The following is an 18914-nucleotide window of genomic DNA, read 5'->3' as shown; positions in this document are numbered from 1 at the left end:
GGTAGAAGCCAATTTTATTTCGTATTCTGAAAAAAATGAATGTGATTTCATTGCAAAATTTGAACAAGCATAAAAAACTTGGTTGGATTGAGAATTTCCAACACAAGATCTTTGGCCAAGATAACAGAGACATAATTCCATTCTTTATTTTCTTAGCGTATAATCCTGTTGGTAGTTCGTTTTCGCTTGCTCCCTAGCCGCACATCCGGTTCCACCCATTTGACTGATAATTTGTCATACTGTGACTAGGTATTTTGACATTTCCGCCCAATTCGTGCCATGGCAGTTCGGTAGCACTTTTCGTCAATTTTCCAACATGAGCTCGTTCCATTCATAACAAGCCATTGGAAGGAGCTGTGACGAGAGAATGTGGCTTTAGAGTTGTTCCCAACATCGTGACGATTTTTACTGCCCATACCAGTCTAGGAAATGTGGAAAGAAAAAAAAAACAAATAAAGTAGGGTAAAAGAATTCTACATATTCATGAGCGTGAATTTTCATTTGACTTTTCCAGAGATGTCCTCTGAATAATCCTTCAAAGTTTTCTTGAAGCTTAACTATGAAACAAGCTTTCGAATAAGGAAGCATTACCCTACGACAAATAGCGACGTGATGAATTTCCGCCAAACCTGCCGAACGAAGGCCCAAGGACGTGAGCTGTGCAGAGTAAAGTGTTGGTGGGAGGATTTTGTTTATTTTTCGAGCATAGAAGCGAGTTTTTTTTCACCCCAGTTTTCTCCATTACAAACAGTTTGCTCGGTTAAAAAAGGTTGTTGCCGGAACGATGATGATGTGACACATTCATACACCGGTAAAAGTCAACTTCTTCTTCAACCACCCACTCCTTTTTTAGCTAAGCAGATCTAGCAGACGACATGGACTTGGAGTTGGACGACGAAGACGACGACGATTTGCTGCAGCTGCTAGTAGCTAGCAGCCTAAGAAACAACACACAAGAAGCAACAAATACACACCAAGAAAAAAAAGAATATACAAAGGAAAGGGAATAACAAATTTATGATTTTGCGAGATTGTTTTCATTTTTATTCCTTCACGGAATGTGCCTCGAATGGATCGTTCCGGTTCCATTATGTATGTATGGAATGTTCGTGCACTTTGTTGTTGACTGGCTGTTGGCTGGTTTTGTTTCTGGTTCGGGTCCTCTTTGTTTGGTTGGTTGAAGCCTGAAGGCTTCTTCCGACCAGAGAAGAACCTTTAGGTATCTTCTCGATACGAAGATGAAAAAAAATCCGACATTATAGCTGCACGATGTACGTGAGTGATTGTGCTGGGGAGGGAAAAAAATAAAACGAAACTCGATTCGGTGACACATCAAGTGAGAAAATTGTTTAAGGAAAGTATAGAAAAGTTCTTTCAAGTAGTTTAAAATGCAAGAATAAAACATTTCAAACAATCCCCACACTCTGCATTCAAATAATCAACATCATGAAGGGTTTAAAATAAAAAAAATATCTTGAAATGCTGACTACTAGAGAGTGGCTCCAGAGAGTTTTTCCTGATTTTCGTCATGTTTGATTCATTTCTGTTGTACCTATATGAGGGTGGCACCCGAATGGGTCTTGTCGAATTACGCAAACCGACCATACACCTTTTGTAGATTGACCAGGAAACAAAGTTTCGAATCTTTGACCATTCAAAAATCTCATAAGGCGGGACTAAAGGAAATCGGAGGAATCGACATTATAATTTTGATCAAACCTCATGTTCTGAGTTCGTCTTGGTACATCTTCGTACCTGAAAATTATCACATTTTCAAAGGGGATGGAACGTATTAGCGCAACATGAAATATCAAAGAAAGATTTAAGACTTAAATATCATATTTTTATTCGAAAAAATCGTCGATAAGCCGTTGTATCTTTTTCGATTAATTCATGATCCTTTACGTTCTTTCTTTCTTTGATATCTCATGTTTATCAAATAATTTCCATAAACTTTGAAAATGTTAATTTTTAGACCAAATAACTTTAAAGTGCATGGAACGTACCTCAAACAAATAAACTTTTTCAAAAAACATTCCAAGAAAATCGATTTTTTACCAAAATGTTTCTAACCAAATCTCAATGCTTCACGCATTTCTTGGCATAAAAAACAAAATTTCGATTTTCAAAAAACAAAAATCAAGATGAGAAAATTGAAAAAAAAAATTTTTTTCATCAAAATTTAAAATCAAATTTGAAATCGTATTTTGGTCTTCTAAAAATCCTTTCATGATCATTTTTGCAAAATCTTCTAATAATTTTTAGTTTTGGTAGAAAATAAAAAAAAATTTACAATACAATTTGATTTTTTTTTTTGTTTTATTTGCCAACTAAAGTGAAAAAATCCGGGCGAAATTCGGGCATATTTCAATGAAATCCGGGCAACTGGGCAGGACCGGAATGTTCTAAAATTTAGTATTAAATATACGGGCAAATCCGGATAAAACCGGGCAATCTGGCAACCTTAATTATTCTATTACTGTTTCTGAAAATGTGCCTACTAATCAACATGTGTCTTTATTTGTTTCGTTTTGTTTTGCCAATAAACTCTCCCTGAATCCTCTTCTTTGAGTTATGTTTTTAATCACGTTCGGTAGCTGATTCCAGTTAACGATACCTTGAACAACAAATGAGCTATTATAGTAAAAAGAATTGTGGATTGGAATTTGAATATCGCTTAGGCGATTTTTGAAGGAACAAAAATCAAAATTTTGAGCGCATTGCGTCACCTTTAAATTAAATCCAATTAAGCTGAAATTTTTCACAGTTCTGGTTTAGTCGATTTTTCTTCAAAAATTGTATGGTCGGTTTTCAAAATTCGATCATGAAATGTTTCTTATGAGCAGCGTATCCGAAAAAAGCAACACTTTGTTTTGTGAGTAACTTTTGAGTACATGAATAGAAATTGAAGAAATTTTCAGTAAAGCTGCCCAAGAATGTAATGTTTACTTGTGGAATTTTTTTTTTTTTGACGTTCTGATTTGTGGTTTTTGAGATAGTGTCCTATGAAGAAGAATTTTTGGCATGTGCGCCATCTTTAATGTATAACTTGAACCACCCTTTTTTCCAAGTCAAAGCATTTTTTGATTACGTTTTATGGTTCCTTAAGCTTTGCCTTCAAAACTAACCAAAATTTTTAATTTTGTCAAAGTTATGACAAATTTTGACAATTGTCATCCTTCGGCACAAAAACAACATATTTGAATTTTTATCATTTCACCACAAAAAAAAGCAAAGAATTAACTTTGTGGGACCCATTGAAGTGCTATGCAGACAGTCATCTTTCCATTCATCGTGTCAATCGTTCTGAATAGCTGACTGCTTTGCAGTTTCCTTAGATTATCAGCCCCCTCTTTGTAGTAGACATCAAATTTGAAATCTCCAAAAAATACAAGCGAGACTTGTCAAAAAGTTTGTGACAAAGAACCTGCCAGATGCCCGGTAAAAAGTTCGTTTTACTGTTCTTCACAATTTTTTTCAAAATATCTCCTCACTAGCAGTCCAAATATTTTGCGCACGATTTGACCACCGTATTTTGTTTAAAGCATGGATCACCCAAAATCTGGGCGCATTAAAAAGGGTCTATCTCGGAGCTAGGTAAACGATATAAAAATGTTTTGTACTCAAAATGTAGGGTTTTTATTGCACTTTAAAGTAAAAAAAATAAAAAAAATATTCTGATGTTGTTTTGATGAAATTTCGAACTTTTCTTAGAGAACCATTAATCATAATTTGGACACCCTATTCACTGACCTCAGCGACTATTTTGTTCACAATCTCTTCATCTCTGTTGCATCCCAAGTCGTCCTACCATTCTTCTTCATCTTCTGCTTGATAATTGCCCAATATATTTCGATAGGTCGGAATTGAGGGCAGTTGGGTGGGTTGATGTCCTTTTCGGGCCCGTTCTTTGGCTTCTACATTCTTCTTCAATATCCGGTTTTGTTGCTTACTGGCCCGATAAGATCGTATTCCTTTGCGCAGACGAATCCTTCTGACAGTGCATCAGTCCGCATTGAATTTCTTGGCGGTGTCATAGTCCGACTGCCCTGAGTTTACCTTGATCGTTCTCAACACCTTCAAATGCAGTTTTCGATCCTTAGGTCTACTATAACGCTTGGTATGAACCTGTCGAACGATAGTATGCATCTCACGGAACCATTTGAGAACGCTGCACAAGGTCGATTTGGCCGTTTTTACAGATTTCGCGATTTTTGAACCCGACCACGCCGGGTTTTTGACGTGGGTGTCCAAAATTAATTTTCGTCTCGCGGCTTCCATCACGTGTAACTTTTTTGGCTCAAAACGAACCGTAATGAAATTTTCGGCACTGATAGAGGAAACATTTCCGAACAAGGTACTGTCAAAACGTTCCAGATCCGACAACTAGGAGCGCTATGGTATAATAAACAGTGCGTCCATATTTTAGATGATCCATGCTGTAATTCTGCCCAAAATGCCCTTGTGGGATGAAACGACAACGACAATATATTAATAAGTATTGAAGATTTGCAAAGCGTTAAGAAAATTCTACCTGCACAAATGAGTTCAGGAAATCTTTATCTTATAATTTGAAATAAAATAATTACCAGATATTCAATGTAACGTGAATAACAATCAAATTAAATTTTATGGTGGCTATTCCTAATTTAAGTTATAAAAAATGAGCAAATAAAATAGGCTTTTTCGCAAAGGTGATTGCTTCAAACATCCTCTACATTGATTTTATTTGTTGTTCAAAGAATATATTCAAATTATCAATTAATGAAAACTGTTATAAATAGTTGCTTTATAATAAACTGAAAATTTATCAAACTTTAAATATCCGAACAAAATGCCCTCCGTATTTACCCGTTTAATCTGGATATTGAAGTACTAGAAATCGAATCGGTTTACTTATTTTGTTGCCAACAGCAGTAGAAAAATTTAGTAGAAACCGACACAGTTGAACATAAAGTCCAAAATTTAAGAATTATTCATTATTTCATTGAAAAATGTTTTAAAACCACTTGATTTCATGTGAAGATAAAATTTTAAAAAAAATTTCACAAGTTTCGAATTAAATAAGAGAATGAATTGAGTTTCACTGTAAAAATTGTGTTGTTTTCGAGTCGTTTTGATCCACTAATGTTTTAGAACATTACTTGCCTACACTAAGGCGTTTTACATTCAATGATTTCAAAGGTTGCTTTGAGAAACGTTTGGATAAAATCGAAAATTTTCTTAGTTTTAACAATAAAAAGTGTTTTTCATGACAAAATATGAGTAGCAGATAAAAACACGAAGAACGTGTTGCAAAGTATTTGGGTGCACAGCATATGTAATTCACATAATCGGTCGTTTCCCTTTGCAGGTGCAAAGGGAATGACCCTATTTTTTAAAAAAGACATATACCGTCTTAGCCCATTTAGGCTTTACAGACTGAATAAATGACATGGACAACTTAAGATCAACATTTAACATCCAGTACCGAGATGGGAATCGAACCCTTGCCATCAGTGGACCTAGCGATTACCGTCTTACCACGCCAACCACTCGACCACCGATACGTAGGAAGAACCCCATTAAAAGACTTGACAGGACTTGACTCAAACATTCATTGAGCAAAGCTTTAGTGGAATATTTATATATGGGCCCCAGAGAGGCGCAAGATGGGGGTTCAAGACCTATCGGGAGCAGGGAAGCAAAACGAGCAGATCTGATAATGATAACTGGTTCATCGCTTGTGTAACACTTAGCGATAAATATGAGAACGCGATGACTTCTGATCCCTTTCCAATGCCGGTCAAGATAACTCGTCCGAAATTATTTTCTCTCGGTCAGTTCTATTTCTGAGAATATTCTCCGACAAAACTGGAAGCGAACGAAAAAACAAACGCACAAAGAGTGCCTTTTCTTGCTATTTACTTCCATTCTGACTCTCCGCGCTCTTAACTCCATGCAAAATAGTGAGAAATTTTCTCACGTCCGGGAGCGAGCGAGAACTTATCCTTAACGTTACAAGAGAAGATCAATTTGAATCGGAACGCACAACTTATCGAGAGCAAAATTGAAGTTGATGAGCACCAGTATTGTGTTCTTGCGGATGAAAATCTCTCTCACGGGTGTTTTGATCGGCAAATTCTATCGGAGAATATCGATTTTCGGATTCCCTGATCAGGAGAAAAGGTAATTTTATCGCTTGGATTGCGAAAAACAATAGGGCGTGATAAAATTAGGAAAATAAGAAAATATGAAAAATAAAGTTTGAATAAACTCGAAATGTGATACAGGGAATATGGAAAATACACAATGAACATTGATATCAAATTTGTCGAGAAAATAATCCGGGCAATATCCATGCAAATTTGGTCAAAAACCAGGAATTAATGAACAAAAACCTAGAAAGAAAAATTTGAAAAACATTACCTATTCATCAAAACGCATCAGAAACCTGCTGATTGAAACCCTTTAAATTGTATTTTAGTTTGTCAAAAAACCTTTCATGATCATTTTTATAGAACTTGCTGGACAAAATTTCATTTTGGAAGGGATATTTGTAAAAAAATTTAACATAATTTGTTGTTTTGTTTGATTTGGCAAATAAAATGAATAGAGCCGGGCAAAATCCGTTTTTTTTTTAATGCAATCCGGGCAACCGGGTCGGACAGGACTTTTGCCAAATTTTGTTTCAAATACCCGGGCAAATCCGGAAAAAACGGGCCATCTGGCAACCTTAAATTTACATCAACAAATAAGTCGAACGTATAAAGTCAAAAATAAAAAACCTCTCTGTTATTAGGTTAAATTAAGGTTGCAAGAATTTTATCTACACGTATCCGGGCCAAACAAATCCGGGCATTTTCTATCTAAATCCTGGCAAAACACAGGCATTGGTTTTAAAAATTAACAACCAAAAATCCGGGCAATATCCGAGTAAATTTGGTCGAAACTCAGGAATTACTCAACGGCAACCGTGCCGGGCAGGACTATATCCAAATTGTGTAATGAATATCCGGACAAACCCAGATAAAACCGGGCAATCTGGCAACCTTAGGCCAAACCCAATCAGCAATTATCCAAAATTGAGCAGTAGAGTTCAAAGTATAGAGTAAAAACTCAAAATTGTAATGTTGGACGAAAAAAGTTGAAGCCAGAAAACGAAAATTGAGAATAAAAAAATTAGAAGTTTGAATATGAAAGTATCCAATCATATGGGATAAATCAGGAATAGGAAACGAAAAAATACCACTTGAAGGCTTTCAATTTAAAAAAATCTGTAGTTAACAGTCAAAAATCGTAAATCAGTATTTCAGAAGCAAACATTTTAAAGTCAGAGTAAGGGAAGTACAGGCGATGAATTAAAATTTGTTAAGGCCGGGAAGTAAGAATAGATAAGATAAAAACAATCAATCAATCAACAGTCCAAAGGCAGAAAGACGTTTTTAAGTCAGAAATGAAAAGTTTAAAAAATATTTTTTTATATAAAACTCATAATTCAAAACGATCTTATCTCGTCAAAATTTTATAATCAGAGGAAATATCAGAGGAAATAAGAAAAAAAACAAAGGCAAAATGTCAAGAAAAATGCAATATAGACTAAATATAGTTTGTTGAATTTCGTAAAAGTGAAATAAAGCTTCTTAAAATATCGATTCTATAGATGCATAAATAAAAATGATTTGATCAGAATATGCAAAATTCTAATGATTCCACAACATTATTAATATAAATAAATTTGATGTTTTTTTTTTACAACATTAATGGATTAAAAGATAGCGAATTTCATTAAAATTTATTTTAAAAGATTCTAGAATATTGGACTCAAAATTATAAAGCTAACATTTAAATCTGTAGATCTTTGTATATCTATTCAACTTGAGTTCTGATGTGAAGGTTGTCAATCAAATGAATTAAAATCAAATCAAAACAACAGAAAACAGAACTCTACTTGTATTTTTAAGTCATCTTTGATTCGTTTTATATCTGAACTTATATAGACAGAAAAACAACTTTGAATGTATGAACAAAGAATCTTCCGAAAATCTTTATCTCAATTCAGATTAAAATCTGAATTAAGATTTTAAAGCTAATAATAAGACATCTGAATTTTACCATCAATTAAAGAAAGAATAATTTAATAGCTAACAGCCAGGTATTAACTCAGTCTAAAGTTTAAATTTCTAGAAACTGTTTTCTACTTTTGAAAGCCAATAAATTGAGTTTCGAATAAACAAAATTTAGTTTGTATTTTGAAATTTAGTCAAAATGGTATTTTGAAATCTTCAAAAATTTAATTTTCAAAGACTTGCAAACAAACACCTCTCATGATGGAATCAAAGCATTTAAAAGCCCGTATGCTGTTGTTGTTAAATGTGAAATTTCTATTTTCTTTCCTTTGTATATGTGTAGTTTTAGGGCTATTCTGATAGTAATTTACAAATAAACTATTGATATTCAAAAAATAATAACATTTTCCAAGAGTAAGTCTGTATAAGACAAATGGCAAGGATCTCTAGCAAATGATTTTAAATATTTAAAAAGTTTTAACTTTCTATACCTAATCCTAACAGACAATGAAATTATTGAATTTTTTTTACTAAAATGACGATCTTTTTAACCACAAGTGACACATTTCACGCGCTTGTACTGCTAACCAGTGATTTTTATCCGTTGGCGTTTCATAAAATCCCAAACTTGTCAATAATTTTGATAATTCCAATCACACAAAACCAATGAAAAAAAGTGAAGAAGAAATCTGACATTTTTAAACTGTTTTGAAAATCAAATTTTTTATTTCAAAAAGTGTAAATGTTGAAAACTTTTACAAAATAATTATTAAAAATGTATGGGTTGATTTTTTTCGAAAAATGCATAATACGTTTTGAAGTCAACAAATACTGCCAAAATACTGCCAAATTGTATGTATGTATGTATGTATGTTTGACCCACCAGTGGCTGATAGGTCTTTCGACCCGAGGCGGTACGGGAAGTCTCGATCGCATATTCAAATATTGTTCATGCTTAACTCATCAACAATAATTGCAGCACAACCAAGGGGTCCGTTACCACTGGCTTGGGACAGGTTCGACTCATCTTACTCCCTTCAAACTGTTCGAAACAAATAAAGAATCTTGAAAAGGTACCTAAGTAACCTACTCATGATTCTCAATTTGTCGAGATACTCCGGCTGGCTTGAACCCACAATCCATTGTATATCAGTCTTCCGATCGTTTGATGTCCTGTCCAACCCCCCGCTAAACCCCATAATAGAGTTAAGCTATTTTTAACATATGAAAAAAATAGGAACACTTTTTACATCTTACCTCTTTTTCTTTTGAAAAGGATACTTGTCTTTACACTATAAAATTTTTCGGGAATATTTAAAAGGCAGGAATGGACAATCCTGCACCCAAATCCGTAAGTTGCCAACAATCGCTCTACTTGCTCTTACCTGGGGTTGGTCAAAGTGTGAAGCAATCGCTCAGCAACATTTGGGACCCTTAAAAATTCCACGAGGTCCGAAATTGAAGGTTCGGCACCACCATTGCCACCTGGTTCACCACGTGCGTTCTTCGAGCCCTAAGACATAACGCAGCAGCAGTTCCTATTGGCCGGCCACCTCATCGAGTACACACTATACGTTGTTTTGGATTTCTTGACGAGTGTCACCCCTCGTCAAAGCCAACCCGAGGTTCTTCGTAACATCTGCTCTGCTACCCGATCAGGAGGGAAAAACAGAATTTTATCAAAATGAGATATTTTGATACTTATTTTTTTTCTATCTAAATGAGTTATAATTCAGTACTCGTAGGATGTTAAAATATCTCAAATTATATCAAAAAATCTATACGATCATAGCTAAATTATATCAGTTTTTGATATGCTCCTATCAAGATTATATCTCGTTCTGATAGCATAGTTTGATATTGGACAGAACAAATTATATCAAAATTATAACTTATCAAGATATGAGTGCTTCAAGAAAATTTTCTAGTGGAAGGTCAATAAACCACATTATTTGATAAAACCATGCCCCATTTTTGGTTTCCCAAAAGTTGGATTCAATCTTATGAATCTATTGAGCGAAACTCGTTAATGTAAGGTTTGAGCCGTTGACTTCGATGTCCGTGTTTCAGAAAAAGTTGTACGTATATCAAAATAAGATATAACCATTTTATTTTAGGACAATCCGAAAAAAATCTTGATCATTGAATATGAGCTCAACCCCATTCAAGTTTGTCAATCAGAATAAGATATAATTCAGATTGGCGAAACTTAAAATCGAAAATTTGGAGTACTTAATTATAACTGAATCAGATGTAAATATCTTGGTGAGATACGTTTGAGTTATTATTTTGATATGCTCTCCTGATCGGGTAGCCTACCAAAAGCGGCCGCATGAGGCATAGTCTCACCTAAATCCCCGTGACTTGGATAGGAATTCAAGGGTTGTTGTAGCTGGCCCTTCTGGTCAGCTAATAAAAAACTGACCTGTTGCAAAGCGTTGATTTTACTTCTCGCAGCATTCCTGATACTGATTGCATTGAAAACACACTGAGAATCTCCAACATCTGAACAAATTTTCAGCACAAATGATAGTGAAAAATGATTTTTTCTTCAGGAGTTAAAATTGACAGCGAAAAAAATCACACCCGTCGTCCACGGCCGCAGCCTACTCACATTAAAAGACTTCTTGAAATTTATCTGCCAAAATACTGCCAAATTGTGTAGATAAAAGAATTTGTCAAAAAAGGAAACCATTTAATTTTATTAGACAAACTTTAACATGTTCAAACAAAAAAATGGTCTTCTTTGAAAAGATGAGTCGATTCTAAAATACTGAATTCTATAGAAATCGATTGGAATTCAACTGAGTTACTTCAGCGCGAATGAGTGAATTCACGCCATAAAATTTGAAATTTTGTAAAATTTTATATGCTCTGAAAACTGTTTTGAGTGTTTTGACCCTCCATATGAACGAGTTTTTACAAATTGAACCTAAATTAGTTGATTTTTTAACTAGTCCGTTATTTTGAAATAAAAAACAAAAATATTGCAAAAACAATTCAAAATATTTTTTGGTAAATCTTCAAATAAAAAAGTTATTTTAACGTATGGTTCCTCAATATGTTTTTTTTTTCAAGTGCCTGTCAAAATATGGAAAATTTTGGAAAAGATTCTGAAAGTTTATGATTGTAAAAGTCACAATATCAAAATATCCCTTCTAAAAGTGTATATAAAATTTGAAGGCTTTAAAGAATGGTTAAGAATAACTTGAAATTTCGTGACGTGAATTCAATCCACTACCCATTTCTGATTAAACTGGGTAAATTCTCGTCACAACTTTTAAGCGGCATTACTTGGTTAGTTGTTGTTCAATTGAGGAACTACGCGCAATAAATTGTGGGTGATTGTTTTTTCAACAACTTATTTGAAAACACACAGCGAGAACAGGAAATATTTCCACATAGAGAACAGGAAATCAAAGTACTGAAGTTAAAAATGGTCATTTCTTGCGTGAATTCACGTATAATCGATCAAAACACAAACAACTATAGTTTTTTTAATGACAAACTTATATTCATTTTGAAGGAAATCCAATTTGTGACCCTTTGCGACTATTTTTTTTAAATTTTCAAGTAAATTAGTGTACTTCTAGAATGTGCCAACTGTCAAAAGTTTTACTAAGCCTCGTGTGTATTACAACGTTTGACAATTTGATTTTTCGATTATTATAGAAATAGAAAGAAATAGCATGGCGACCGTCGCAATCAAAATTACCAAAAATAATCTCTGCTTTACAAGTATAATGATTTCAAATAGTTAACTTTATCCAACACTAGCTTATTTTACCCGGCCTTGTTCGGGTTCACAAAAAATATAAATCAAAATGAGTCGTTTGATTTTTCGAAATGTTGGAAGCTTTATATTCATCATTTAACCCACCTTTTTCTAAGAATCTCGAGTAGATTTGGCCTTTAATTTTTTAAATGCAAATGATAAAATTATTTTCTATCGTTCCCATTCTCCATTCGATGAAAATCTCTTTTGGAGATTATCCCACTTTTCAAGATGGATGATCTTCTTGTACAATGGTATATTTAAGTTTTATTCACTTAAAAATTTCCAGAAAACACTTCCGAACCTTGTTGAACTATGTTTAAGACTCATTTTGCATGTTTTTAATTGTATGTGTGCTTTTTTCGCTTTTTAATTGAACACTGTTTTATGATTAGTTTTTCTTAAATGTAGAAACTTTTACTAAAAGTTTCTTGGAGTTATCGAAAATAAATCATCTCTGAACCGAAACTACCATTTAAATGTTATGGAAATGGTCTGATTTGAGTTCTATTTTAGTTTTTTATCCTCGGATACAATCATTTTATTTATTATTTTGAAGAGTGATCAATGTTAAAATTCTTTGATATCATTTGTTTGAACTTGCATTACCAAACGATTTATTTCCAAATTGGATGGTAGAATTGAACACATTGATGGCCAAAAATGAATCAAAAGTTATAAATTGGTCAATGAAATAGAATTGTATAAAGCTTAAAACCTCCGATTGATTTCTCTAATAAAATTTCTACTCCCCCGTTTAAATTTCCCGGCGGCTATCAAAGCATTGAAATTGCAGCCTTCAATGTATAGCTCTGAATCTTATTAATTTTTTTTCTTTATAAGGAATCCTAAAAATATGAAAATGGTTGGTTCTTAAAAGCTGGAGTCTATGAAAACGCTGTTCATAAGTTTTTCAGCCTCCAGTCCAAATAGCTATTCACGGTTCACTTTTCAGTTCACTGTGTATTCTTGTAGACTCTCAAAGCCCCCGGGCGGTGGTAGGGAGCACTTTGAAAACCACTGAAATTCTAGTCAATATATGCCTAACAGGGATTGTATTTTTCAATCCTTAATTAAGGCTCATTATTGAAATCAAATACCTCGTACCAGTACCACGTGCTTTGAACAGCAGAAGGAAAAAAACCCGCCAAAAACGCTATGAATTTGTAAATCGCTAGCAGGCTTTGATTTGCTTTCCAGTCCACGTGAACTCTTGATGGTCGTTTCTAATGCCCGGCCCATGGTGATGGTGAAAACAACCCCGCCAAAGGGAAAAAAATGGTTCTGAAAAATGGGTGCCATGACTTTTGGTTTGTGGGAAAAAAACGAAAGTTCTATGGGAGGGTCCCTTTTCTCAGGTGGGAGGGGCTCGAAACTATTACTAAAACCTTCCCATGGTCCAAACACATAACTGTACCAAATTTCAGGCTGATCGGTTAAGCGGTGTGGATTTGTATAAGGTGCATACAAACATATATAGTCCAACTCATCTTTATATATTAGAAGATTGTTAAAAAATTTAAGAAAAAAAACATGGCGACCGTCATTACCAAAATCAATGGGAATTTTACACATCTTCATTTGTTCAACAATTTCTGACAGTTTAGTTTTTCGAGCGTTTTTGAATATTAAAAAAATTCGAATATGATCAAAAAGTTAATCGATGAGTTCATGGAGTTTTCGAGTTAAAGGATGGAATTCAGGTTTTGTAAATGTAGTGTTTAAAAAAAATGACACCCTCCTTCATTTGTAAATCAATATTATCTCGGTATATTAACTTAATATCATGTTCCATGCCACCGGCTTGCCTCATCAAATTAATTTTCATACAGCTGAGGAGAAAAAAACGACGTTGCACAACTCCACTTTCACCACTCTCAAGCACCGTAAAAAGCTCAACCCGCCCATCTTTTCGATGTAAGCACTCATGCAAATGTAGGTAGGAGGTTACTTCAAAACTTACAACGCCACAGAGAGAAGGGAAGAATATTGAAGCAATCTTTTCGGCAATTTCACCCCAGGGGCGTCCCATTAAAGCAAGTTTATATTAGTTTGAAGCTCATATGCTGCCTGGCTGCTTCAAGTTCGTCTCTTCTTAGCATGGTTTTTAGTTTTTGGGTGTTGCTTTTTTTGGTTTTATTATTTTTTCTCCTGCTTCTGCCGTTTTTCTAAGGGCTCAGCTTTCGCCTGGTCGAATTTCTTCCATTTCGGAGTAGTGTGGGGAAAATGTCAGGAGAATACGTTTGTATAAATGAAACACAACGGTTACCCGCAAAGTAAATTTTGCTCATTTGCTTTACCACTTCATATAAAATGTCTTGATGGGAGCGAGCAAGTTCGGATGACGACAAACGACGAGGAGTTTTGTGCTGCAAGTGTGGGTGTGGTTTCCTAAAAGCACAAAACCGTTGTTTGAGCCGCAGCAGCAGCAGCACTTATCAAAACTACACCCCCAAGAATGGTGGCGAAGCAATGCCGTTTCAGTTCGGCTCTGCACTTGGAAAAGAGCAATCTGGATGAGTACAGTATTTGCCGGTTATAATTTACACATTTCAAAGAGATGTTCCTGAGTGATTTTAAGTAGATTTTATTTACTTCTTTGAATACTTAGAAAATTAACAGAAATCTAGTATGAAGTCTCAAAGATGAAAAAATTTTCATCATAGTGCATAGGCAGAAAAAAAAATTGAAACTCATCTTGAGTTGACGTACCCAAAGAACTTCAAAAAACGTCTTCAAAGTTTTCCCCAAAACCGTAATCGTGCCAAACCATGAGAAATGGTCCCCATAGTGAGCAACAACCGCATCGTTCCATGAATCCTGTACCCTCTTCTCTCACGCTTCCCCAACCCCAAAAATCCTCCAAAATCCTAGGGACCAACCCCAGCAGGTTGTCGGGCAGCCAAAAAAAAACTCAAATAAAAACGTGGGAAAACGTTGAACATCCCTCCATCAGTAAACTCAAAGTGTTGAAATAACTTAATTAAAGCTAGCTGCCACATGGGATCGTAAAGTTTTCCCGGTGTTTTTGTTGTTATGAAGTAAGAGTCTCGCCCGCTCTCAGCACCGATGGATGATTTTGTTGGGGTTTTTGCTACAACAAACTGAATGAAAAACCCCTCCGAAGTACTCTACCATTGCATACCTTGAACCATATGCAAGTACCGTGTAGTTTTGTTGCCATTGCTTGCGAGAGTAAAATCGCTTAGCTTGCTCCCCGGGAAAATCCCGGTACGATGGTAGAATTTTGATGTGATAGCCGAATTTGTGTCAACGTGTGTGATTTGTGATTTTTGTGGTGGCTCCAGAGAGAAAACGAGAAGAAAGTCTGCAACTGAGCGCTGGATGGGGGTCATGAGCACTAATTAATGACTGGCAATTCCTGGCACAGGGACAAATTTGGTTGCAGGCAGCTGATGGATGGTTTTAAGTTGCTCCATCTGAAGGGTACCTACCTTCTTTTTTTATGGGCGGCTTTGAAGCGTGAAAATCTCTAGAGGTATCCAAGTAGCACTCGAAGCAAGTGATGGTTTTAGAACTTTGAGTGTTGTTGAATAAATGATTCACAAAATCGTATTTTTGGGTGTTGAAGTTGAAGGTATGTGGAAGTTTTATTCAAAATTGCAACATGTCTTAAATAAGAGCCAGAATAAAAAATGTACGCAGGAAATCAATATAAACTTCAGAAAATGTTTGTTAAACTTCGTAATTTTTTAAGGTTGAGAGAATCAATTCATAACTAAACAGCTGTCTAATTCTCACATTAGAGCAGACATATCAGAAGTGCATTTTCATACATTGAATACGATACTTCAATAAATCTATAAAAAGCTGAATAATTTTAAATCTCTTTCTAGTACAATAAACAGCTCAAAAATTCCGATGGTTCCAGATACAACCTTGCATTGGTTAACAGTAACAGGGGTATTTCAATGGAAAGATAAACACCTTTTTTAGATACTCAATATAGCGCTGAACAGTTATCAAGAATATTTTAAAAAATGACAGAAGACTTGGAAATTGATTCTACTTGCTTTATAAAAAAAAGAAATAAAAATCATCGAAAATTTATACTTATTTGTTCACATTTTTCCTCATAAAAAAAGGCCAAGGATCATTCTGGCATCTCCATTTGTTTGAAAATGTTAAAGCCCGAGCATAATTCACTGTATTGAAAAATGATCTAATAATTCTCAGTCTAGAAAATTTAATAATATTTTTATAAAAATTAAAAGATTTTACAATAAGCAAGAATAATATAATTGAATAATTAACTATAATTTAAAAATAGAACAAATTGATAAGAAAAAATTGATCAAACCTTAAAAAGTTACAAAGTTGACTAAATGGAAAAATTTTCAAAAATGACAACAATGATAGAATACTCAAACTCAACAAAATTTTAAATACTGGAAAAAAATGATCAATTTGACAAAAATGGCAAACTGGGTCCAATTGGCAAAACTGGTAACAATAATTTAAAAAAACTAAAAAATTTGACCAAACTTACTAAATTGAATAAAAAAACGAAATTCACAAGACTGACAAAAATGACAAAAATGACAAAAATGACAAAAATGACAAAAATGACAAAAATGACAAAAATGACAAAAATGACAAAAATGACAAAAATGACAAAAATGACAAAAATGACAAAAATGACAAAAATGACAAAAATGACAAAAATGACAAAAATGACAAAAATGACAAAAATGACAAAAATGACAAAAATGACAAAAATGACAAAAATGACAAAAATGACAAAAATGACAAAAATGACAAAAATGACAAAAATGACAAAAATGACAAAAATGACAAAAATGACAAAAATGACAAAAATGACAAAAATGACAAAAATGACAAAAATGACAAAAATGACAAAAATGACAAAAATGACAAAAATGACAAAAATGACAAAAATGACAAAAATGACAAAAATGACAAAAATGACAAAAATGACAAAAATGACAAAAATGACAAAAATGACAAAAATGACAAAAATGACAAAAATGACAAAAATGACAAAAATGACAAAAATGACAAAAATGACAAAAATGACAAAAATGACAAAAATGACAAAAATGACAAAAATGACAAAAATGACAAAAATGACAAAAATGACAAAAATGACAAAAATGACAAAAATGACAAAAATGACAAAAATGACAAAAATGACAAAAATGACAAAAATGACAAAAATGACAAAAATGACAAAAATGACAAAAATGACAAAAATGACAAAAATGACAAAAATGACAAAAATGACAAAAATGACAAAAATGACAAAAATGACAAAAATGACAAAAATGACAAAAATGACAAAAATGACAAAAATGACAAAAATGACAAAAATGACAAAAATTACAAAAATTACAAAAATTACAAAAATTACAAAAATTACAAAAATTACAAAAATAACAAAAATTACAAAAATTACAAAAATTACAAAAATTACAAAAATTACAAAAATTACAAAAATTACAAAAATGACAAAAATGACAAAAATGACACAAAAATGAAAAAAATGACAAAAATGACATAAATGACAAAAATGACAAAAATGAAAAAAAAATGACAAAAATGACAAAAATGACCAAGATGACAAAATGACAAAAATGACAAAAATGACAAAAATGACAAAAATGACAAAAATGACAAAAATGACCAAGATGACAAAAATGACAAAGATGACAAAAATGACAAAAATGACAAAAATGACAAAAATGACAAAAATGACAAAAATGACAAAAATGACAAAAATGACAAAAATGACAAAAATGACAAAAATGACAAAAATGACAAAAATGACAAAAATGACAAAAATGACAAAAATGACAAAAATGACAAAAATGACAAAAATGACAAAAATGACAAAAATGACAAAAATGACAAAAATGACAAAAATGACAAAAATGACAAAAATGACAAAAATGACAAAAATGACAAAAATGACAAAAATGACAAAAATGACAAAAATGACAAAAATGACAAAAATGACAAAAATGACAAAAATGACAAAAATGACAAAAATGACAAAAATGACAAAAATGACAAAAATGACAAAAATGACAAAAATGACAAAAATGACAAAAATGACAAAAATGACAAAAATGACGAAAATGACAAAAATTACAAAAATGAAAAAAAAATGACAAAAATGACAAAAATGACAAAAATGACAAAAATGACAAAAATGACAAAAATGACAAAAATGACAAAAATGACAAAAATGACAAAAATGACAAAAATGACAAAAATGACAAAAATGACAAAAATGACAAAAATGACAAAAATGACAAAAATGACAAAAATGACAAAAATGACAAAAATGACAAAAATGACAAAAATGACAAAAATGACAAAAATGACAAAAATGACAAAAATGACAAAAATGACAAAAATGACAAAAATGACAAAAATGACAAAAATGACAAAAATGACAAAAATGACAAAAATGACAAAAATGACAAAAATGACAAAAATGACAAAAATGACAAAAATGACAAAAATGACAAAAATGACAAAAATGACAAAAATGACAAAAATGACAAAAATGACAAAAATGACAAAAATGACAAAAATGACAAAAATGACAAAAATGACAAAAATGACAAAAATGACAAAAATGACAAAAATGACGAAAATGACAAAAATTACAAAAATGAAAAAAAAATGACAAAAATGACAAAAATGACAAAAATGACAAAAATGACAAAAATGACAAAAATGACAAAAATGACAAAAATGACAAAAATGACAAAAATGACAAAAATGACAAAAATGACAAAAATGACAAAAATGACAAAAATGTCAAAAATGACAAAAATGCCAAAAATGACAACAATGACAAAAATGACAAAAATGACAAAAATGACAAAAGTGACAAAAATGAGAAAAATGACAAAAATGACAAAAATGACAAAAATGACAAAAATGACAAAAATGACAAAAATGACAAAAATGACAAAAATGACAAAAATGACAAAAATGACAAAAATGACAAAAATGACAAAAATGACAAAAATGACAAAAATGACAAAAATGACAAAAATGACAAAAATGACAAAAATGACAAAAATGACAAAAATGAC

The 18914-nt window shown here is 32.7% G+C and overlaps 1 protein-coding gene across 1 annotated transcript in view; it reads right to left on the bottom strand.

Moving 5' to 3' along the window:
* Positions 1-245: 245 nt before the first annotated feature.
* The window catches only part of LOC129752114 (uncharacterized), a 22017-nt gene continuing 3348 nt past the window's right edge, over positions 246-18914 (bottom strand). The window contains exons 3-4 of the mRNA XM_055747905.1: positions 5524-5666; positions 246-422 (exon numbers count right to left, since the gene is read on the bottom strand). Of these exons, the coding sequence (XP_055603880.1) occupies positions 246-422; positions 5524-5666 (320 nt within the window). The remainder of the gene's footprint in view (positions 423-5523; positions 5667-18914) is intronic.

This window comes from Uranotaenia lowii, chromosome 3 (assembly GCF_029784155.1).
Source record: "Uranotaenia lowii strain MFRU-FL chromosome 3, ASM2978415v1, whole genome shotgun sequence".
Taxonomy (NCBI): Eukaryota; Metazoa; Arthropoda; class Insecta; order Diptera; family Culicidae; genus Uranotaenia; species Uranotaenia lowii.
This window is presented reverse-complemented; position numbering and strand designations above follow the sequence as displayed.